The sequence below is a fragment of the Mytilus californianus genome, unplaced genomic scaffold, assembly GCF_021869535.1.
Source record: "Mytilus californianus isolate M0D057914Y unplaced genomic scaffold, xbMytCali1.0.p SCAF_1, whole genome shotgun sequence".
In the NCBI taxonomy this organism is placed as follows: domain Eukaryota; kingdom Metazoa; phylum Mollusca; class Bivalvia; order Mytilida; family Mytilidae; genus Mytilus; species Mytilus californianus.
In genome coordinates, this window is record NW_026262581.1 from 96,143,604 (window position 1) to 96,167,374 (window position 23,771).

The 23,771-nt window shown below is 33.1% G+C and overlaps 1 protein-coding gene and 2 long non-coding RNA genes across 4 annotated transcripts in view; 1 reads left to right on the top strand and 2 right to left on the bottom strand.

The window, feature by feature from the left end:
• Positions 1-23,771, bottom strand: part of LOC127710846 (uncharacterized) — a 116,441-nt gene that overhangs the window by 61,921 nt on the left and 30,749 nt on the right. The gene's annotated exons all lie outside the window — the stretch shown is intronic.
• Positions 923-14,553, top strand: LOC127710675 (lamina-associated polypeptide 2-like). Of its 2 annotated transcripts, none has more exons than XM_052216626.1 (6): positions 923-1,201; positions 5,347-5,470; positions 7,487-7,585; positions 8,425-8,452; positions 10,948-11,094; positions 13,178-14,553. In XM_052216626.1, exons 1-6 carry the CDS (start codon positions 947-949, stop codon positions 13,380-13,382), a joined length of 858 nt encoding a protein of 285 aa, XP_052072586.1. In that variant the 5' UTR covers positions 923-946; the 3' UTR covers positions 13,383-14,553. The 2 variants fall into 2 exon arrangements, with proteins under 2 accessions (XP_052072586.1, XP_052072590.1); XM_052216630.1 differs by lacking the exon at positions 13,178-14,553 and adding an exon at positions 11,382-12,144.
• Positions 3,795-4,851, bottom strand: LOC127710818 (uncharacterized). The gene is made up of 2 exons (XR_007986346.1): positions 4,655-4,851; positions 3,795-3,934 (listed from the first exon to the last, which is right to left on the bottom strand). It is a non-coding gene; the product is annotated as an uncharacterized LOC127710818 (long non-coding RNA).

A 23,771-nucleotide genomic window follows, 5' to 3' on the forward strand; every position in this document is an offset into this window, starting at 1 on the left:
TTTTGGGAGAAAAACTAAAAATTTTCCAAAATCTCTCAAAATTGCTGTTTTGAGCATTCTTCAGGCTTTTATAATATGATGACCTGTTTAGAAGTAAGCCAAGACATAGTTAGTACCTTAAAGTATACATATTTGGCTGTAATACTATTAATTTGAGTAAAGATTGAAAGAATTTTAAAAATACCCTGTGTTAAATAAACTTCAGGTGGAATTAGCCATAATACTTTAATTTTTGCTGTTATAAAATTTGGAAAATAATTTTGAATACAAGAATGTGTTTGCCTCATGCATAGCTCCGATTCCTTGTCCAGGTTTTACTTTACTTTTGATTCTTTTTTGGTTTTACTAGTCATTTTTCAACGTTTGAATCAGGCTTCAATGGATTTCCAATCATGAGCCGGTTTGGCCTCACCCGAGCCATGATTACCAAAGAGACATATTATTTATTATCGATATGCGCATTTAGGACCATTTAGTGCAATGACTTTGGTTTAGTTTTAAAGGTAACACAGTGTTTAACTTCCGGTTGTTATATTCCTTTATTTGCCTTTTGTTATTTCGATGATCGACATAATAAAAAGGATTTCATCGAATGAGATAGCATGAAAACCAGCGGTTGTCTTTTGTCGTATCTTAATATTAACTTTCTTGTTATTTTGGGATATTTGGCATTTATGGCAGATCTTTAATTTGATAGTCGTATTTATTGGCTGTGCCTATTACCATTTTTTTATTTTGTGCTTAGTAAATGACCATTTGACGGTTTTTATGTGATGAAAAAAACTTCTAGTCACATTCATCAATGTCCTTGGTTGTTCTTAATTCTTTCTTGGTGTTGTGTTAAACTTTAGACGTAATTTTTAAGCCAATCATATTAGCCGTAAGATAAAACGGAATAGGCTTTTATTTCCCGCCATCTTTACAACACAGACAATAACCAATCAAAATGCCCATTTTTACAGATCCCAGCAAATTGACAAAAGCAAAACTGAAAGAAGAACTTATACGTTTTAACGTGAAATTGCCACCTTCTACGTCTAAAAAGCAAGTTTTGGTTGATCTTTATGAGCAACACATTAGTCAATTAAACGATCCTAGTATTTTCGAAGACGAGTTCGTTGAAGGAAGTTCTGAACAAGAGGTTGAGGAAACCGAAAGTGAAGACGAACAAAACTCCAATTCTGACATTGAGTCTGAAACGGTATACATTAAAAGATAATATGTTAATAGGCAAAACCTATGTTACTAGCGAATAAAAAGTTAACCGTACACATGTATTTGTTTTATTCCAATAATCTTTAAAATAACTTTTTCTCCCTCAGGCAAAGTTGACCTTTAAAAATAAAGATGGATCTGACCTGAGACTACTATAACACAGAGATTGGTCACTATAGATTTATCGGATTATCTGAGTCTCCGGTAGTTAGCTACGTTATTTTAACGTAGTTTCGTATTCGACCGTAGCAGACGACATATATCACCTATCACTGAGAATACTATAACAGTAGCGGATATTATTATTTTTCTTTTAAAAATAATTTAAAAACAAAATTGAATTAATCAAAAAAAAAAAAGAATATAGTTTTTATCTTTCAAATGCAGTTATATCTATTCATATTTAAATTTTTGTTTTTAATCATTAATAATTTGTTAATAGTTTGTTATTATGCGGCCACTCTTGAAAATGTGAATGTGATTAATCTTATCAATCTTACAGTTACATTGTTTTGCTACACGTCCATTAATTGTATCTAATATACAATTATTTTACCTGTAAAGACAGGTAGTCTCATAAGCATGGGAGACGAATTTTGTTTCACAGCTGGGTGCCCAAGGTACACGAGGCTCCGTTTATTGCAGTAAACTTTTATTCTATACTTGTAAGGTATTTCACTGCTGAGTGCCCAATATACATGTTTATTGTAGTAAACCTTGTCAAATATCGTCGGTGCACTTGTGGTAGGATTCAGGAGGGTGTGGATGGGGTTTAATAGAATGGAGAAATAGGGACAAAAAAAATATAGAATGGAGAAAAATGGACCGACAAATAAAGAATAGAGAAGAGAAAATAATAAGTTATTAAGATTTAAAGAATAGAGAAAAATGGCATAGAAATTATAGGAAATAAAGAACCCCATCCAGACCCTCATTCAGATTTTCCAACGTGAATTTTTTTTTCAAACAAGTTTCAACCCCCCGCCCCCACTTTTTTTAAATTTCCGTCTGATAATTAGGTCAAGTTTTTGCAAACAATGTAATAAGCGGCGATCACAGAAGAGAGAAAAAATTTCATTAAAGGTAAATGAGTAATTTCCTTACGTAACAGATCAGGAAAGAGGTTATAACTGCAATGGATACATAAAGCAGCAAACATAAGCCCTACAAATTATATATATGTTCCCAAAATATCGCCGGCATTTTCATTTTTCAATTCACAATGTCCAGTAACATTGATTTTTTATCTTGGGATGATAGTGATCTCAATCTTGATCTTTTACGTGGTGAATATACTGCATCAGATATTGAATCTGAGGATGACTATATACGTCCCTGCTGCAAAGACTGCAAAAACTACAAAAACTCCAAAAGAAGCATCAACCGCAAGTACATGTAAATCAGAACGAAGAAGCTTCAAAATTACGTGACTGAATAATCAAATTATCTCTATGTTAACATAAATAGAACCCCATTAGTGTAAATTACGATGACATTTTTTCAACACCAGAAATATGTGCCCTCTTTCAAAATCCCGGACAAGAAATTTTGTGCTTCAATACAGAGCCGTAAAGTTTTTGAAAATTTGAATATTGTCTATTGTTAAAGTGTCGTATGTTTTAGTTATATCGCTATGCTTTTTGTAACCCTAATAATTGAGCAACTCAGATGAAAAGAGTTGTGATTTGCTTTAGTTTTTTTAGCCACAGCAAATATAAAATTAATGTGCTTGTTCAATGTTTGGTGACAAACCATGTTAATTGTTGTCGGCATGATGCTTTGTAAATAGGTTCCCTATAACATTTTTTTGTTGGGTAACTGCTGACAGTTTACCATGTGAAAATTCTGAGAAGCCAAAAATAATGCGGAATGTATAAATACGTAGCAATGTCAGATCTAAACAAGAATGTTAAATATGATAGCATATATTGATGTCACCTTTCTGTAAATTCAACTTCGATTCACAACTGCTTGTCAATGGCAAATATTTCATGTACAGTCAGCCTGATTAAACAGAAATGAACTATTTTCAAATTATGTTTAAAGTTTGTTTTATGTTATGTCGTTACACCAATGTCCCATGCTAGTGGTGGTGATGAGCGCCTAAAAATATTTATCATTGTCACATTCTTTATGTGCCCGTCTCAAGTCAGGAGCCTGTAATTCAGTGGTTGCTGTTGGTTCATGTCCGTCATATTTGAATTTTCGTAAATTGCTTGGTTATTGTAGACACTTCGTTTTCTCTAGTGAATTGTTATATATTTTCCAATGTCGGGGACTTTAGAAGCTGACTGCACGGTATAGGTTTTCTCATTGTTGAAGGTAATTACGGTGCATTCCAATAACTTACATCCACTTCACTGAACTTCATTTGGACTAAAGGAGTTGTCTGATGATCATTAGCAAAAATATATAAAAATCTCCTTAAAGTTTGCTTCAAGTGGCTATTCCTTTAATATATAAAGATGTGTGGTTACTTGTTTTTTTTTCTTTCATTGAACTGTTTTCCAAACTGAGTGTGTTAGTGAATTTCTGCATTCCTGTCTTAGTTTTAATGTATATAATAATAAAAATGTATATTCAAAGACTTAAATATTTATTTCTCCATGTAAGACAAGCATGACAAATTCAATGAAATTAAAAAAATACTAAAAAAAGTCATTTTCTCCTGTAGTACTTCTCCCTTCTTCTAATGCGTGATTTCTTTCTGGGGGTATTCCTACAATAAAGAATATATTATAAATAAAAAGAAATAATCTTTGTCAAGTTTATAGCATAGGCAATTCATTAATTTTTAAGACAGTAATCTGAGACTTTGAGACTCAGCAGTAATTGACCAATCATGTCAATATGGATCAAAATAGTTAAACTGATGAAGGATGCAGACCAAAGGTGCATGTACTTTTTACATCATGTTTGGGTCAATTATTTAAAAAAAATACGTCTATTTAGGAACTCATGATGTACTGGTATTTCACATGGTGACACATTTTCATTGCATAATATTATTATACTAGCATGTATAGACTGCATATATATTATCAAGGGAACCAATATAAATCTAAATTTCTTTCACTAACAATACAAATTCACCTATCAGACCTCATGTTGTGTGTGTGCAACTTGTCTCGTGTGTTTCTCAGTTCTGCAGCGGGAACTTACTGATACAGAAAAATTGGAATTTCATATAATTACAAATTTTACATCATTACATCGGTTAATTACTAAGGCTTGCACATACATTATCCGGAAAACAGATTGTTCATCTGAATGTAAGTTATGGGTGAGTTGCTCATGGACCCTGTCCAACGGACTGGTAATAACTCGAGGTTATTTTCCGGTTTGGTCGGTAAATTCAAGTCTATAACTGCACTTATTTTATTTAAAGTGCTTATAAACCAACATTTATGAACATGTCAAATCTTATATTCACACTTACCGGAACATAACACTCTTTATAAATCCACATTTGTTAATTATTATTTTCTCTTTCGCTGTCAAAAATGGCGGTCGAATCCTTCTTGTCAATCATTGCGAGTCACGTGCCGAGTCACGTGATCGAAGACTTACAATTAATTACCATTTGACTGGTCAGTACGGGAAGTGACCAATCTCTGTGTTATAGTAGTCTCAGATCTGACAAATTATTTTAAGGTCCTTTTTGGACATACACGTAGCTCTTCAACTGTTTCAGTTCTTATACATCCTTAGCTTTCTAATATTTGACTTTGAGAGTTCCTGATGAGGGTAAATCCAGAAAAGCACTCTGGACGCATGAAATTTATAATATTTTTTCATTTTGAACTTTTTTGACATGATAAATTTGTAAACCTTCATGGATTATTACGAAACTTGGACAGAGCTTATCTTCAAGACCATGAAATAGCATCTAAAGAAAAAGTTTGATTTTTTTTAAAATTCTGTATTTTACTGATAAATGGACTCATTTCTTAAGTCAACATTACACTTTTACACTGACAGCAGCAATCGCAGGCGAGACACAGGGTTCTGCGGAACCCCTTACAAATTTTTTCTCGAACACACTTCTACAAAATGTATATAATAAAAAAGACTTTTAGTTTCACGTAATGATATTTTTGCTTTAGTTATACTGAATGGTTTCTTCTGCAGGTTTCATTTGAAGAACCACAGAAAGAGACAAAGGAAGCCATGACTATCAATGCTGAAGATTTGTCAGATAAAGAGTTGGCAAATGAACTACGCCTTTTAGGTTTTACACCTGGGCCTATTGGAAGTAGGTACAGACCATAAAAAATACTTGTTTGTCATAACAAAAAATTATGATACTGTTATGGATGTTATGTATGATCATTTGTAAAAAGAGACAAATTTTACCAATAGGCAGTGGCAAATCTAGATCTGTTCAAGTCTAATATTTTAATAATTTTAAATGAAAGTGATATGCATACGAGTCAGAGCTCTGACATAAACAAGTCAGAATATTTAGTGTCATGAGTTACCTCCCATCATTTTTAAACATAAACTGACTTTTACAAATATGCACCCATATTTAAAAGTTGAGCATCCACATGACAATGTTAAAAATGCCTTCCACAAACATTTTTTGATCTACAAAAAATATGAATAAGACCCTAAAAAAACAAGAGTCGTATGAAATTAACCATGACTATATTTTTACAATTTATCACAAATACATACCATTTTATTGTAAAAAAAAAATTCTGTATAAGCAATGGATTTACTTGAAAGCTACCATGAAAAGATAGATTTTGGTATTGTAATGCATCATACAAATATTCATGGTAATTTATTGAATAGGTTTGCTACAAATCTTAAAATACTGAAACTTCACAATCCACTGAACATATTCTGACCTGAATAAGTCTGTCATATTCTGACTTTATAAAGTAAAAAAAATGCTATTACTCCATTGTAAAAATGCATAATCTGACTTGCAGAAGTCTTGACAATTCAGAATTGTTTATGTCAGAGCTCTGACTGATGTTTGATCATTAAAAGAGTTGCTTAGTGGTAAAAAGCCACATTTATGGCTTGTATCCACCAATGTCAGAGCTGTTCCATTTAAACATACCGGTACATGGTACCCAGGGAAGACACTGTCAAAAATAAGGTAACAACCTATATAGGCAAATTTTCTCTCTATTTGACACCACCCTTAGTATGATTTCAAAGTGCCTTCCCTGAGTCCCATATATGTTTTAATGGAATAGCCCTCAGAAAAAATTGTCCTAAGCAATCAATGGAAATTGAATTGATGGGAATCCATGAGTGACATAAGTATACATGTACTGTACATTACAAGTCTGAACAGATGTGTAGAAATGTTTATACCGGTACCATATAAAAGTACCCATAGTACATTAGCATAAGGGCTCAGCCTTGAATGAACATGCATGTACCATATCACTGTTTTGATGGAATTTGTAAATGATTTATTCATGTAGGTACATGTATTGGTAAAAAATCAACCCAGAATGGCCCTAACTGGCAGATTTTATACTCCACACATAATCTTACAATGTTTATGTATATATTTTTTAGATTTTTATTTTACTCTACCATAATTAATCATTCTAATATGACGTTCTTCAAATGCTTTGAGTACAAACCCATGGTAAAATATGAATATATTGTTTGGGCTGTTCCGATCATACTCCCACATCATATGCTTTTTTATGAATGAGCTACCCTATGTCATTGAACGATGACGTAAGAAAATAAGCATTTTACAGGAAAATGCACGATTGTGAAACTGAAAGTCATCAAAACAAGGAAACATAAACAAACGACAAAATGTGTTATAAGCCAATTTTTTTTTACATATAAGTAAAACTATCATTTTAATTCATCCAAACCTATCCAAATGCGTTATTGTAAATAGGTTAAGCATGTCACTAGTTCAGTTTGCTCCGTTCTTTTACTTCAATATAATAGTGTTTATTTAAGGGAACGGCAAATATTTGCCTTCACCTAGAGCACTTGGATCCAAAAGAATTGCTGTATTTGTCCTATAAGAATAAAAATAATTCATGGGCACTTGAATTTATACTGATTTTACCATGGGTTTGCCCTTTATGCTGATATTTTACCCCTCGCTATTGTTCGTGGTAAAATATTTAGCATAAAGGGGCAACCTGTGGTAAAATCAGTATAAATTCAAACCCCCATGAATTATTTCTTAATCATACCATTGTAAAAAAAAATCATGTAGAGCTTTATGATATACAACTGTTAATGTTAAGTCATAATGATTAACAAACTATTACAGCTACAACAAGAAGAGTGTATGAAAAGAAATTAGTGAAACTGAGGCAGAGCTCAGGGGATGCTATAAAAGTTTCACCTAAATTATTTCAACAGAGGTATGGTAAGTACTAAGGATACCAGTTTTATTAGGTCTTAAATGTTTTTATGTCATGTGGAGAATTTGAAATTAATGGTAGACCTTTGATGCATTGCATAGACACTTTTCTATTATTAAAGACAATATGAACACATTGATGAGACAGCAATCCAAGAACTAAAAAAAAAACAAAATAGACATTTTAAAATCAACATATGGTCTTCAACAATAAAAAAATCTCTTATCATTCATATTTTCTGACTGTACATGTACATAATACATATAATTAGTATGAAAGAGTGACATGCTAATACCCTGTTTGTACATTTTTGTGAGAAATGTGTGTATCGATGTCTTAATGTGAATATGTAGTGCAGCAGCTCCTACGTGTACTAATGGGCAACTCTATTCAGAATTTAAATGTTGCACAATTTCTATTCAGAATTACAATGTTGAACTGAATGTTGCATTGTAGAAAAAAGATAGAAATCTACATTTAAGATTGTCATTTGGACTGGACTATTTTTATGCTAATTTTAAAGGCTTAAGTTTAAAAAAAAAACTAAGTCAACTTTTTGATCAACCAAAAAATTGGCAGATCGGATGAATTTGTGACAACAGAAGGCTTATGAATAAAAAAAGGTAAGGGGGGAACATCACAGAAATAGTAGTTTATTGACATTCAACTTTAAAATTTAAAGGTCATTACAATAATCAGATACTTACACTATAGTAAGCTCTAAGTAAAACCAAGTGCCAACAAGGCATAAATTCAACCCAGACAATAAAAATATGCAAATAAATGGCAAATTCAGCAAATTTTCAATCAAGTACCAAATTTTTATTTATTTTTATTTTTGTAGATGAAGTACCAGATGATGAAGATAAACAGTAAGTAACCTTATGAACTGTAAATATAGAAAAAAAAAATTAAAATCCTCAAAAAATGAAAGATATGTTTTTAATATTTTTGGGGCATCGTTTAAGGTCAAGGTTTCATCATTTTAAACTGTGAATAATATATATTGCTCTGGAAACAGCCTTCTATGGAAGCTTTAACAGTTGCACAAAATACCGCCAACTGCAAATAAGGATTATTTGCTATTCTATGTTTAGATTACTAATCAACTGTTGTCAATATCAGGTAGAAAACAGTTTGTCATAAAGAAGGTGTAATATAATTTGGAAAAGGTATATTCTAGCCATATACAGTTGAAAAAAAAATTGAAATTTCTGGAATCCTTTTAGAATTTGAACTTGGTGTAAGTATGGGGATAGAAATTAAATGAAGTCTTTATCAGAATTTCATATAAGAAATAGGATAAGAAAACTAGAAAAATTGTGTAGCCTTGTGCACAATATTTTGCACCTAAAATTTGTTTACTTACATATGCTGTACACATGTATATGGTCCTTGTATTTTAACTGGACAATATCATTTTACCTTATAATGGTGTAATATCTTAGTTAAGAAACAGTATTTAAAAAAAAAATACAAAGGAAAACTTTGGAATCTGTAAGGAGATGGTAAAAACTACTATGCAAGTTTACAGATGTTACAAAGTCTTTAAAATGTGAAAACATGCGAATAAAACATAAACTTCAAAACCAGAAAGATTAATAATCCACAATATGTTGGAGTAGTTATCTGAAAACAACATATGCATGTAAACAAGAAAGTCACTGCTGTTTCCAAGGTGGTAACAGACAATCAGGTTACAGAGCTCCAGATAAGCTGCGTATTTGCGTGATCACGCAATACAAATAATTAATAACCCAATGCAATTGCCCATTGCAGGGTTCAAAAACCCAATTCATTCAAAGGAAAACCCAATTATATGCCAAAACCATGAGTTCTTAACGCTTTTATTCGCTATCGTTTGCGTTATTTACCCTTATCTGATTACAGTCATCGCGTAAATCTATTTTTATAATATTTATAATTGGAAATGTCCTTTCGTTCTAAAAATAGAGCCCTGCATCAAGTAGCCGAAATGGGTCCCTGTTGGAATTTTCCGTTGCTCAAAAGGTACACGTGTTTATGAAAACATTTCGATCTTCTCGGCGTTTATCCAATTAGCGTTTGTCTTGTTGTCATATTTTTTTCGAATTGCTCGGGATTTATCATAACATACAATGAATTAAATTGAAAGTAAATATCCAATAAAAATATTGAATAGAAGCATGTTTTCAGCTTCTTTTTGATACTTTAGGGAAAGTTATTATGATGATAACAAGACCCGTTTGTGTACCTTAACGAGAACATTGCTAGAACGATAAACACGGGGTTTTGTCAAGAACGAAATCAGTTGGAAAAAGTGAAAGGCCAAATCAATTATGACATGATGTATGTAGTTGGAAAGCATCAGAAACCAAAAGTTCTCATCAGCTGGGACAACTTAACCCAGATTTATGTAAATTAAATTAAACAAAAACATTCAAGTATAATTTTAGTTTATATATTATTTTTTTCATTTTAGTTGATGAGTGAATACACATATCTGTTTTTTACGTCAATGCATCTTGACACTTTCTTTGTTTTGGTCTTATTGTTCTGTATGCTTATGATAGTTGTCTTATTGGCAAGTGCAGTTTAACATTGTCATTTATTTATTTGATGTTGCAGAATTATTTGTAAATTTAACTCTGTAAATTTAAGTTGAATGTGGTCTCCGTCATTAAACCTATAAACCTGGTCAAGGTTTTGGGGTATATCTTAAATCTGGGAACTACTTATTATTTTTATTAAAAAGTAGATCTGGCAAATAGGTGAAAGGACTGGCAAAACTTTCTTACAGCACCTAAATTTCACATATATTACATAAAAATCTGAACACTTAGCCACGCCTACCCCAACTAAACTGTAGGGTGATCATATGGGATCTAGAAAGGTAATTAGTAACTGTCCAACTAGTGACACCAGCTGCAGTTTATATAAGTTGTGAGAAAATACAAAACTGGCAGAACGTTTAAAATAGGACACAAATTAAACGTACAATTGCTCGTCAGTGAATAAACCAAATAAAACAGTTAGCATATATACAAAGAAAGAAACACATTTAAGATGGAAAAACATCTGCATGGGGTTGATATAATGTGATTATAACATGCCTAAACATTCAATATTGTGTTGATGAAAAAACCCAATACATTAAGGAGCTTGGTGGTGAAAAACCCAATTTGATATTTGCTTGAGGGGTGAATTGGAATTGATAATGCAATTTAAAAACTTTATCACCCAATTACATAAAAAAATGGTGGGTAAAAACCCCAATTTGTGAATTCTTATCTGGAGCTCTGAGGTTATATTTTTGTGAGCTCATGCTTCAGCTATTATAAATAACATCTGTAAGTTGTTTTAATTCCTCGAACATGATCAATTTTAGACCACCTGTTAAGCCAAGATCACCAAGGAGGCGTCCTCCACCAAGAAGAATTCAAAGAGAAGAACCAGTTGACGAACCTGTTGAGGAACCAGTAGAACAAAAAATCACAGAGAATCCTGTATTAACCAGGCGTCCACTGACTGCAAGGTATATAATTAAAGGAGCATGATAATGTGTAACAAAATACGTTCACAGTGAGACTTATGATAAACTAATATCAATGATACATATATTTTATTTTACAAATAAAAGTTTACAATTCCATGGTTGATGCTACGGTGTCCTCGCATTTCTCTTTTTAAAAGCTCTTTCATTTTGGCCATTTTTATACCAGTTTTCAGTAAACGATTAAGCTTTTGAACGAAATAAATATGGTATTTGATTAAACCATGGTTAAAATAATATCTTACTAATGTTTTTCACATATATTGTAGTATAAACATCCTAATTTCATCCATGTTTCGTGCCATAGATTGTTTATAATCAGGTAAATTTTGTGATCTGCCATTTGTCCAAATTAAATATTGATTGGAGAGGGCTGATTATTACTAGAATCTGTGTGTGTATGAAAATAACAAAAGACACAAGCAAAACAAGATGTTTTGAGTCCAAGTGAAAAATAATGCACAAAAGTGGCATATGTGAATTAAGGAACAACAGGACTGTATTTGAATAGTTGCGACCATCAGTTGAGTATTTGACAGTCACAAATGCAGTTTTACTGGAGACACGGAGCAAAGTCAGTAATTATATGACCGCAAAAAATTTTTGGGGTCTTATATTGCTATCATGTCTGCGTCGTCGTCCAAAGACATTTGGTTTCCGGACAATAACTTAAGTTTAAGTGTATGGATCTCTATGAAATTTTACCAAAAGGTTCAATACCACTGAAGAAAGGTTGGGATTGTTGTTGGGGGTGATGGTCCCAACTGTTTAGGAATTAGGGGCCAAAAAGGGGCCCAAAACAAGCATTTTTTTAGTTTCAGGACAATAACTTGTGTATAAGTATATAGATTGCTCTGAAATTGTACCGCAAGGTTCAATACCACAAGTCGAAGGTTGGGATTCATTTTGGGGGTAATTGTCCAAACCGTTCAGGAATGAGGGGCTAAAAAGGGTCTAAAACAAGCATTTTTCTAGTTTTCAGACAATAACTTGTGTTTAAGTGTATTGATGTCTTAAAATGTACCACATTTTACAAAAAGAAAATTTTCTTCAAATGATTTTTTTTTTTGGAAAAGGGGGGGGGGGGGGGGGGGTAAAAATAAAATTGGGGGTGTAAAAAAAAATTTTTTTGGGCGGGGACAATTTTTTATCCTCAAGATTTAAGAAATTAACAAGAAAATTTCTTCAAATATTTATTTTTGGAAAAAGGATGGGGGGGGGGGGGGGGGGGCGTCAATTTTTTTTCTTCAAGATTTAAGAAATCTTCAATTGAATATAAATTCAAATCATATAACCAATTTTAAGTTCTTTGTTCTTTGACTACATTTATTCTGTGTCAGAAACCTATAATGTGTCAAATATCTAATTACAATTCAAATTCAGACCTGTATCAAGCTTGAATATTGTGTCCATTTTTGCTCCAACTGTTCAGGTTTGGACCTCTGCGGTCGTATCCAGCTGCGCTTGGCGAAGCAGTTTATACTGATATTTGCAACTGTGAAATAAAAAATTGACAGTCGCAACTATTAAAAATACAGTACTGTTATTCCTATTCTAATGCAATACTCTTGAAATGCTCATCAATAAACATTTTGAATATCCTGTAAATTTCAACTGCGATTGCGCAAAATTGTTGCCAATGACTCCGACCGTCAACCATGGAATTGATGGCAGAGGTCATCCAATCAAAATTGGGGTTACATGCCAAATTGCATTAGAATGTTAATTTCCAGTATATACAGTGTATATTAATGCAAATGCTTTGTTTCAATTTCTCAAATTATACATTCTTGAATTGAATTTCAATTAAAACAAAACTGACTTTCACTTCTTACTGAAGTCAACCTACCTTGTCATTTCACCCTGTCTGGCTGCCAGGAGATAGTCACTTTTCCTGAATTAATAAAAATATGGTGACCTCTGTTTTGTAAAAATGTAACTTTACTTGTGAAAGTAATATGGAAATTTCTTGGAAACATGTTGTTGTGATACTTTATCATGATCAGATACCTTGTCAAGTTACAGCATATTTCATGTTCAAACAATCACCATTGTTTATTTATAGAACAAGAGGAAAGACAGAACGATCATCACCTACAGCATCTTCAGAGACCACATCCACAACAGAAGAGAAATCTGGTGGTGGAATACCAATGTGGGTCAAGCTTGTTATTTTCCTATTGGTGGCTTTCTTTGTTTACCTTGTTATTGTGAACATGGAACCATCAGCTGATGGCAAGATACCAAAGTCCATCACAGAAGGAACATGATCTGTATATATAACATTGTGGACACTGACAATATTATTTAAAATGTATATGTAATTATCATGTAGATTAATGTTAATTGGACATTGTGTTCATTGTAACTTGCATAGTTATTGTGTCAGTGATACATTTTTATTGTAATGGTACATGACGGCTTTGGGTTTCATTATTGCAACATTGCTTTGCTAAAATAGCTCATAATATCAAACTGAAAGATGTTTTTTATTGGAGAGGCTAGCATGCTACCTTTAAATAGAAGTATTAGAAGATGAAATATTTTACATCACACAAATGTGAAATTTTAGTGAAAAATTATTTAGAAAGGGTTAAAGTTTGAAATTATGTACCATTTATAGAAAGATTTCCAAAATCTACTGGTCAGTATCCATAAATATAAATAGCAATAAAGCTTTGTTTAACTTTATTGCTAAAGGATAAAGGAAAAAACCATTATTAATGCAAACAATAAGATTGAAAAATAATAAGTTATTATTGTTTCAAAATTCATTTGAAATGCTTCTACCTATAAATTATTCATTTTTATTGCCTTCCAACTTTATATACCCTTAAAAAATGTCAAAAGAGAGTATATGTTCTTGGGCCGTAAAGTTTAGATCTCATGGAATGCTAAAATCAACGTGAATTATCCAAATCAAGACAAAAGAATGATTTATGTTTTTTATTTCATAAATTCAGATTTCCATTTATATGTGCTTGTAATTATATATCAATGCAAGTGAATGTGACGCATATGAGTTTATAGTGGATTGACCATTAAATTAACACCACAATGTTGTGCTTCATCAGGGTTTACCACAAATTTTGTTAATAAGGATGGTGCATACTGAAATCAAAATCAAGTTTTCATCATGTATCAAATAAACAGAACGGTAATTGTTTATCCTGATAGACTGATTAATGATTCTCACATTCAGACAACCCACACTTCCTGAGTACAAGATTATATATTGACATACATGTAAACTTTTTAAAATGCTGTTTATTGCTATGACTACAGTTAATTTATAATGTTATGATTGTAATGATAAAGTCACAACAAATTATTGTGATGTGCTTAAATCGTAGTCTATATTGTTGTTTGAAATACTTTGCTTTGCGAATTCATAGAAGGAATTAAACATTTTAATGTATATAAAGAACAGTATAAAGCCAATGTTATGTTTTATATTTGCCAGGTAAGCTGTAAATCATTCCCTCAAGGTATACATGCTCCATCTATACTACTATAATAACAAGTTCCAATTTGTTACCCGGCATGACATAAAAACGACAAATCAAAGAATTCAACTTTATGTATAACTAATATAGGACAATGGTGTTGTTTAAAATTACACCATTTTAGGCCCTTTTGTTTTCCACATAATTTAGATTACCAAAGGAAAACTGTGCACCTTACAATCAGCATGACTATATCAGATGACAATAAGAATACTAAAAATCCAGGCTAAAAAGAAGCGTAGGTACTTTAATTCAGTCACGGATCCGTGATATTGCGGGTGTGTTCTAGTTCTAATTATGATAATTATACTCCATGCTACAAAGTAATGTGTGTGATTTTTGTTGCGCCTGCAAAATTTATTTCGCAAAAGCGAGAGACAGCGATCCTAGATTCCTTTGGCAGCGTCAACATTTAGGTTCAGTCTGTGTTAAAAGGTTTTTTTAGACATCAATAACTTTGTCAAACCTACATGGAATTTAATGAAATTTGGACAGAAGCTAGTTTATGACCAAAAGACAGTCTTTAGAGCAAAATTTTGAAAATATTTATTTTCATTTTTCTGTATTTTGCTGATAAATGGACTTAATTTTTTATTTAAACACTCGGGCTCAGTCTGAGGTTAAAGTTTTTCAGTCATCACTAACTTTGTCAAACCTTCATGGAAATATATGAAATTTAATAAGAAGCTTGTTTATGACCATAATACAGTATCTATAGCAATTTTTTTAAATATTTATTTTCTTTTTTCTGTATGTTACTGATAAATGGATAAGTTTTTTTACAGTTAACAAGAAGATAGTCTGGGGTTAAAGTTTGTTACACATCAACTATTTTTTCAAACCTTCATAGAGTTTTATGAAACTTTGGCAGAAGCTTTATAATAATTAAGAGATAATGTCTGAAGCAAACTTTTGAAAGATATTTTTATACGACCGCAAAAAATTTTTGTGGTCAAATATTGGTATCACGTCTTCGTCCGAAGACACTTGGTTTCCGGACAATAACTTTAGTATTAGTAAATAGAAAGCTATGAAATTTAAACACAAGGTTTATAACTACAAAAGGAAGGTTGGGATTGATTTTGGGGGTTATGGTCCTAACAGTTTAGGAATTAGGGGCCAAAAAAGGGACCCAAATAAGCATTTTTCTAGGTTTCAGACAATAACTTGTGGAATGGTGTATGGATCTCTCTGAAATTGTACAACAAGTTTCCATAACACAAAGGGATGGTTAGGATTGGCTTTGGGGGGTAATGGCTCAAACTGTTTAGGAATTAGGGGCAAAAAAGGGGGAAAAACAAGGGTTTCCTTGTTAATGGACAATCACTTTTAAGTACAATGTTAAATTTGGATTACCTCCCTTACACTGCTTCAAAATTATGTATAAAGAAATTTTGTATTGTCTTGAGGTGATTAGCTGTCAATTTATTTTTAGAAGTTACTAATAAATATAATAAAAATGCTGATTAAAGATATATTATTTTTAGACATGATTATGTATGTCATTTTCTATTTTAAGACTTTTATGATGTATTTAAATGGGTAATTATGGTTGCAAACTCCATTGGAAATTTTAATTGAGATAATGACCATATCTTGAGGGAAAGATTTTTTTTTTTGGAAAAAGGGGAGGGGGGGAGGGGGTACAATTTTTTTTTTTCTCATTAGATTTCAGAAATTGCAAAAAAAAAGGGGTGGGGTGAAAAAAAAATTGTTTTCCAAAAAAAAAAAGGGGGGGTGAAATTTTTTTTTTTTTTGGGGGGGGGGGGGGGGGGTCAATTTGCAACAGCATAGTGTATTGCACAAAAGCAAAAAAAAAGGGGGGTAAGTTTTTTTGGGGGGTGGGGGGGGTGGGGGTGGGGGGCGGGGGGCGGGTGCAATTCGCAACAGCATAGTGAATTGCACATAAGCAAAAAATTGAATATAAATTCAAATCATATAACCAATTCTAAGTTCTTTGACTACAGTTATTCTGTGTCAGAAACCTATTATGTGTCAAACATTTAATTTCAATCCAAATTCAGACCTGTATCAAGCTCGAATATTGTGTTCATTTTTGACCCAACTGTTCAGGGTTGGACTTCTGCGGTTGTATCCAGCTGTGCTCGGCGAAGCAATTTATTTTCATTTTTAGTGTTTTTCTGATAGATGGACTTTGTTTTTGTCTCGCTTGACAGAGGTATGCTGTTTCCGGCAGAGGCGGCAGCGTCAACAATGTATTAGTTTGTGATTAGGTCTAGTTTATGGTGAACCACTAGTGGTAAGTCAATGATATTTGGTATGCAGTTGTATTAGTATTGGCACATCTCATTACCATGGAGATTATTTAGCCCTGCCCCCTTAGTCAAGGTCTATTGACTTTGAAACTTTGCTTAGTTTACATGTATTAGTTTGTGATTAGGTCAGTTTATGGGGAACCACTAGTGGTAGGTCAATGATATTTGGTATGCAGTTGTATTAACATTGGCACATCTCATTACCATGGAGATTATTTAGCCCTGCCTCCTCAGTCAAGGTCTATTGACTTTGAAACTTTGCTTAGTTTACATGTTTTAGTTTGTGATTAGGTCAGTTTATGGGGAACCACTAGTGGTAGGTCAATGATATTTGGTATGCAGTTGTATTAACATTGGCACATCTCATTACCATGGAGATTATTTAGCCCTGCCCCCTCAGTCAAGGTCTATTGACTTTGAAACTTTGCTTAGTTTACATGTATTAGTTTGTGATTAGGTCAGTTTATGGGGAACCACTAGTGGTAGGTCAATGATATTTGGTATGCAGTTGTATTAACATTGGCACATCTCATTTCCCTAGAGATTATTTGGGCCCGACCCCTCAGTCATGGTCTATTGACTTTGAAACTTTTGCTTAGTTTTCATGTATTAGTTTGTGATTAAGTCGGTTTATTTGGAACCACGAATGGTAGGTCAATGATATTTGGTATGCAGTTGTATTAGCATTGGCACATCTCATTACCCTGGAGATTATTTGACCCTGCCCCCTCAGTTATGGTTAATTGACTTTGAAATTTTGCTTAGTTTACATTTATTAGTTTGTGTTTAGGTTTGTTTAAAGAGAAATACTTGTGATAAGTCAATGGTATTTGGTATGCAGTTGTATTAGCATTGGCACATCTCATTTCCAAGGAGATTGTTTAGCCATTTACCTTCAGTCATGGTTTATTGACTTTGAATATTTGCAAAACTTACATGTGAAAGTGTTGCTATTTTAAATTCAACATTCGCATTATTGAAATTACAAAAAAGCGAGACATATCTCTGTGATAACAGTTTATTTACAGTTAACATTTACAGACAGTCTAGGATTAAATTTGTTGACATGATGAATATGTAAACCTTCATAGCATTTAAAGAAAAAGTGATTTTTTTTTTGAATTCTGTATTTTACTGATAAATAGACTCACTTTTTAAGTCAACAGTACACTTTTACACTTACAGCAGCAATCGCAGGCGAGACACAGGGTAACGCGGAACCCCTTACGATTTATATGCCCCACCTACGATAGTAGAGGGGCATTATGTATTTCGGTCTGTGCGTCCGTTCGTTCGTCCGTCCGTCCGTTCGTCCATCTGTCCCGCTTCAGGTTAAAGTTTTTAGTCAAGGTAGTTTTTGATGAAGTTGAAGTCCAACCAACTTGAAACTTAGTACACATATTCCCTATAATATGATCTATCTAATTTTAATGCCAAATTAGAGGTTTGACCCCAATTTCACGGTTCATTGAACATAGAAAATGATAGTGCGAGTGGGGCATCCGTGAACTATGGACACATTATTGTTTTTTTGTATCTGTCGGTCATTTTGGTTTCAGGATGCAGCTTATTGCTCAAGTTCTTTTAGTAACCAAAGATACATATATGGTCACATATACTAAGAGGAAGATCCTTATTGATTTTGGGGTCACTATGTCAAAATTCAAGGTCATAGTAACTAAAGACAGACTGAAACTTTTGCAGGAAAGTTTGAATGCTTAGTGAAATATTTTATTAAGAAAAGCAACTTTACTGGGATACATGGTCACATGTAATGAGAGGAAGATCCAAATTGATTTTGAGGTCACCACTTTCAAGGTCAAAATAAATGAAAATTGCCAAAAAATTTCAAGGTCTTGGTTACCTAAAATAGATCCAAATTTGTGCAGGAAAGTAGTTTCCAGATTATAGATTTATATAATTACATGGATGTGGAGCCTAATAGCATAAATGGGTCACATGTAAATAATAAATAAAATTCTTTATTTAAAGAAGGTAACACATTTAACAATGACATGTTAATCTTCCATGAGGCCTTCAATAACTATTAATACAAATAGAAAAGACAAAAATAAAAACAAAATAAAATACATAATACAGTTATATATAGCAGCTTAAATATTGAATAAGTACATATGCATTCAATAGAAGAAAAAAAAACCGTAATGTAACGAGAGGCAGATGGGTACAGATGCGCAATTCATTTCAGGTAGGTGGTAATGGTACGGTAGCCTTTTCCTCAGTTCCTCTGCTCATATCATAAACTTGAATATGTATGATGGCTCGTTTTGAAGCTGACATTTTCACGTATGTGGTTAAATTTTCGGAGTATGAAGAGATTCGTTTTTCCATAATTTAGCAAACAATGAAAAGTCGTTTGTGATGCAGCTTCTCGAGGTTAAAAAATCTCACACAATAAGTTCTTTGAAAATTTAGTTTTTTGCATACATTAATAACTCCATAGTTTTTACACCTTTATTCTATGGTCCTCTGCTCTCCAAATCAGCTCAAATAGTTAAGCTAAGTCACTTGTTAAAAATTGAAACATGTCCAATATCACTACACAGATTTTTCATTTACGCACAACTTTTGTGTTCCTTAATTTGAGGCGCATTGGGATATTGATCCAGATCCCTATTGATTTTGAGGACATACCTCAAGGTGATTATTACTAAAAATAAATGGAAGTAGGTGCAGAAAATGGGTTACCTAATGATAACTCCACGAACTTTCATGGGATTGAAACTAAAATTTGATATTTGGTAAATATAAGGGAAGGGCTATCAATCCCCATTGACTTTTATGGCGGCATGTAGTGTTACCCTTGACCGTCCATTCCATTTTCGTTTCCGCACTAACCTTAGTTTGTCTCATGCAAATTTGATGAAACTCACACACAATGCTATAAATCAAAACTTGCGGGCAGAGTTCGAATTTGGGCAGTGAGTCATTTACCGTTCAAGAATTATTCCCCTTTATAACTTGGAAAATTGCAAATCTTTGGTTTCCGCACTCTAACTGAAGTTTTCCTCGTCCAAATTTTATGAACTCATACACAATGTATGAGATCCGAATTTAGCAGACAGAGTTCGAATTTGGGGAGTGAGTCACTTACTGTTCTAGAGTTAAACCCCTTTTTAACTTTTTAAAATTGCAAAGCTTGAACGGGGGCATTCGTGTCCTGGGACACATTATTTTATTCATCTATACATCCATTGGTCAAGATAAGTTACTACAAATTTATTGCAATGTTTAACTTGGTTTTCAGAAGGAAAAAATCTGCGTTATTTAAATGAAGTACAGTGGGTGACTTACAACACTTTCCCTGCAATAACTTATGAACCTTTCAACCAATGCTTTTAAAATCTTAATGTGTTGTTTCCAAAGACAAAATGGAGGTCAAGTTAGATTTTGACTTTACTGTTCAAGAATAATCATCATTGATAGATCGGAAAATGGCACTTTATGTTGTTTCCGTACATTTACTTATGAACTATTCAGCCTATGCTTATCAAATTTTGATATGTTTTTACTGAACACAAAATGGACGTTCGATATTGACTTTTTTCTCTTTTAACGTTCAGGAGTTAAGGTCCTTGAGAGATTTGAAAATTGTGTTTTATGTTGTTTCCATGAAATAACTTGCGAACTGTTCAACCAATGTTTATTAAGTTTTTCAAATTTTAATATGTTGTTACTGATGACAAAATGGAGGTGAAGTTCGATAAGCTTTTCAAATATGAATATGTTGTTAGGGAGCTACCATTTGATTTTTATGGGGGGGCTAGGATGAAAAATTTTGTCCTGCCTTTTTATTTTTCCCTCTACTCGGTCCTGCCTTTTTATTTTTCACTCTATTCGGTCCTGCCTTTTTTTTTTAGTTTATCCTGACTTTTTTTTTACATAAATTGTCATCCTGCCTTTTTTTTTTTGCAAATAATCTCATCCTGCCTTTTTTTTTACTCAAAACTTCTGTCCTGCCTATTTTTTTTTCAAATTTCATCCTAGCCCTCCCATAAAAATCAAATGGTAGCTCCCTTACTGATGACAAAATGGAGGTAAAGTTCGATAAGCTTTTCAAATATGAATATGTTGTTACTGATGACAAAATGGAGGTCAAGTTCAATATTGACGTTTTTTCACTTTTACTGTTCAGGGAGTCCTGTTCCTTGATCGATTGGAGAATGGCACCGTTCAACCAATGCTTTTCAAATTTAGAGTTGTTACTCTTGACAAAATGGAGGTCAAGTTTGATATTGACGATTTTCAGTTTTGTCAATCCAGAGTTATGGTTCTTGGTAGATTGGAAAATGTCTTTGTTATTTCGGTGTAATAACTTCTGAAATGCTAGCTGTAGAACACCCTCTCATAGTCAAGATATTCTTTCCATGGTTATAAGTATAATAGTTATACCCCATGCTAAAATGATTATCCTTGCCTTAAATATATTTGACATGCTGACAGTTATAACCCGATATACTAAGCAGCCATTGCTGTTATTTCATAATCTCAATAGGCGAAAACTAAATGTATTTAAGCAGCTTATGGTCGGTTTGTATAATGCATTCCACATTCTGCAGCTAATACCCTAATTTTTGCAGTGCATTATAAACTGCAAAACCTTCCTTCTCAATTGTCGCCCATTTGATTTGCGAAGGAGTGAGGTTGTTGGTTGGGTTCTCATCATTGTCGTTGGTTTGCTGAGTCAACAAGCTCCGATACAGCTATTACTGGCATCTATGTACAAGACAAAGACTTGTTTGTATCTGGGTACGCAAGGCTATTTTTTGGAAATAGGGTATGAACCTTTGATAGTAAGAACACATGCTAATGAAACCTTGTATTTCCTTTGCAGGATTTTGTTCTGGAATTTTCTTAATTGGTTAAATTTTCTTAGAATCTGGTTTAACACAATCTTTTCTAACAAGAAAAACTATGAATTTAGTCTCCTCTTGAAAGAAAGCAAACTTCTCCAATTTCAATCTTAAATTATACTCCCTCAATTTGTTGACGACCACTTGAAGATGCTAAGATATTCTTTGGTGTTCTAAAAGAGAAAAGGTTTATTGTCCAAGTAAGCTATGGCAAAGTCTTCACATTCCTGTTAAACTATATTCATGTGTTCTTAAAAGACAGTGGGAGCCCCATTGAGACCGAAGTGCATGTCATTGAATGGAAAGAGTCCTTTGTGATAAGCAAAAGCAGTTTTTCATTACTTCATTACATTTCTTTATCTAACTCGACCTACCAGTAACCGCTCTTTAAATCTAAAGTAGTAGAGCAAGAAGACTGTCATAAGAGGACAAGTATGTCAAGTAAAAAGTAAAGGAAAAGAAATGGGTTAGATTATTTTGTTTAGTATTCTAAAGTCTACACAGCTTCTTTTTTAACCATCCTTTTTATCAACTACTAAAGGAATGATCAAGGTGACTTCAACATTTCAATAACCTTCGCCTCAAGCATTTCTTCTAATATTTTAATGATTACTTTCCTTTTGTTCAATGGTACCTGATAAGGACTGTCTTGATTGGTGCATGGTCTCTTGTGTCAATATTCATTTTTAAGGTATCAGCCTGGGAAAGATCAGAGTCTTTCTTTGCAAAAAGGTTTGTGTTCTTCTTTAACAATTTCAAGACGGCTTGCTCAAACTCGGAAGGTACTTTTAAATCTCCTTTTGAAATCATCAAGTGTTTTTCCTGTTGGTTCATGCCATCGACGAAATTCAAAAGATTCGAGGTGGTGTTTTTTTCCAACTATAAAGCCTCTCTTCACGGTATAATGATTATATTGGTCTGATTCAAAATCATAATGGGAATCTTTTGTGGCCCACTCATTCTATTAATAGATTCCTCAAGCGTAAGACCTGGTTCCTCATGAGGGTAACCTGTGTCTTTATTGGTAATCTCACAAAGTTTCGAGTCAGGTGTTCGGAGGCTCTTGTTCAATCTAACAAAACATATGACAGCTGACTGGGGTTGAGCATTACCTACTTATCCGGTCTTAAGATTGAAGAAATATGGATGTCTTCCTCTAGTCTAGCATATGTCCTAAGCCTTGATTTTCCAATTTCAATGATACAGGTTCCAGGGTTCAGAGTCAAATTAAACTACTTTTTATTTTCCTTTCCCCTTTTGGATGCCTTATGGAGATAGTACCCTAGTTTATTTGTCCCCTTATCGGTCTGTTGGCTAATTAGCCCCCCATTGGATACATTTTTAACATATTATCTTCTGGTTCCCTCCGGTAAGGATAGTTTCTCTTTAAATGACATATCGACTAGCAAATGCAGCATTCAGCTCCCTTTTCAATTCAGGTGTTCCTGAATAATCTTGTTTTCGTTTCCTTGATTTTACTGGCACTTTAATAATGCTTTAGGGTATTTTTTTTTCTCTCCTAACCGGCTCTGAGTTTTCTTTTTGAGGTGAGGCCATTTGATTTTCTTCTTCATCGTCGCTAATCACCATTGGTTTTTCATAATAATACACTGATGCAAAGACCAAAATTTTGCCTAACGGGACATTTCTTGCACCAATGGCCTGCTCGCCCACGTCTGAAGCAATTTTGGCTTCTTACATGCCCTATCTCCATTAGTTCAATGTCTCGAGTTTCTGTATTTACCCTTGCTCCAAACGGCATGTGAAATTGATTTGCAAAATTTTTATTATTAGATACATTACTTTCTTATCTCGGAATTTTTTTGTCAATTTTGCAAAAATTCAGAATCTTTTCTATCTCGAAAGCGTTTTCTTAAATTTTGATCTTTCATTGCTGTTCTTTATCTGAAAGTCACAATGTGTGGCATGCCTACATTTCTTGTCGGATTTTTATTAAACTTATATAACAGGTTTACATCAGTTATGACTCCAAAATGAGTTAA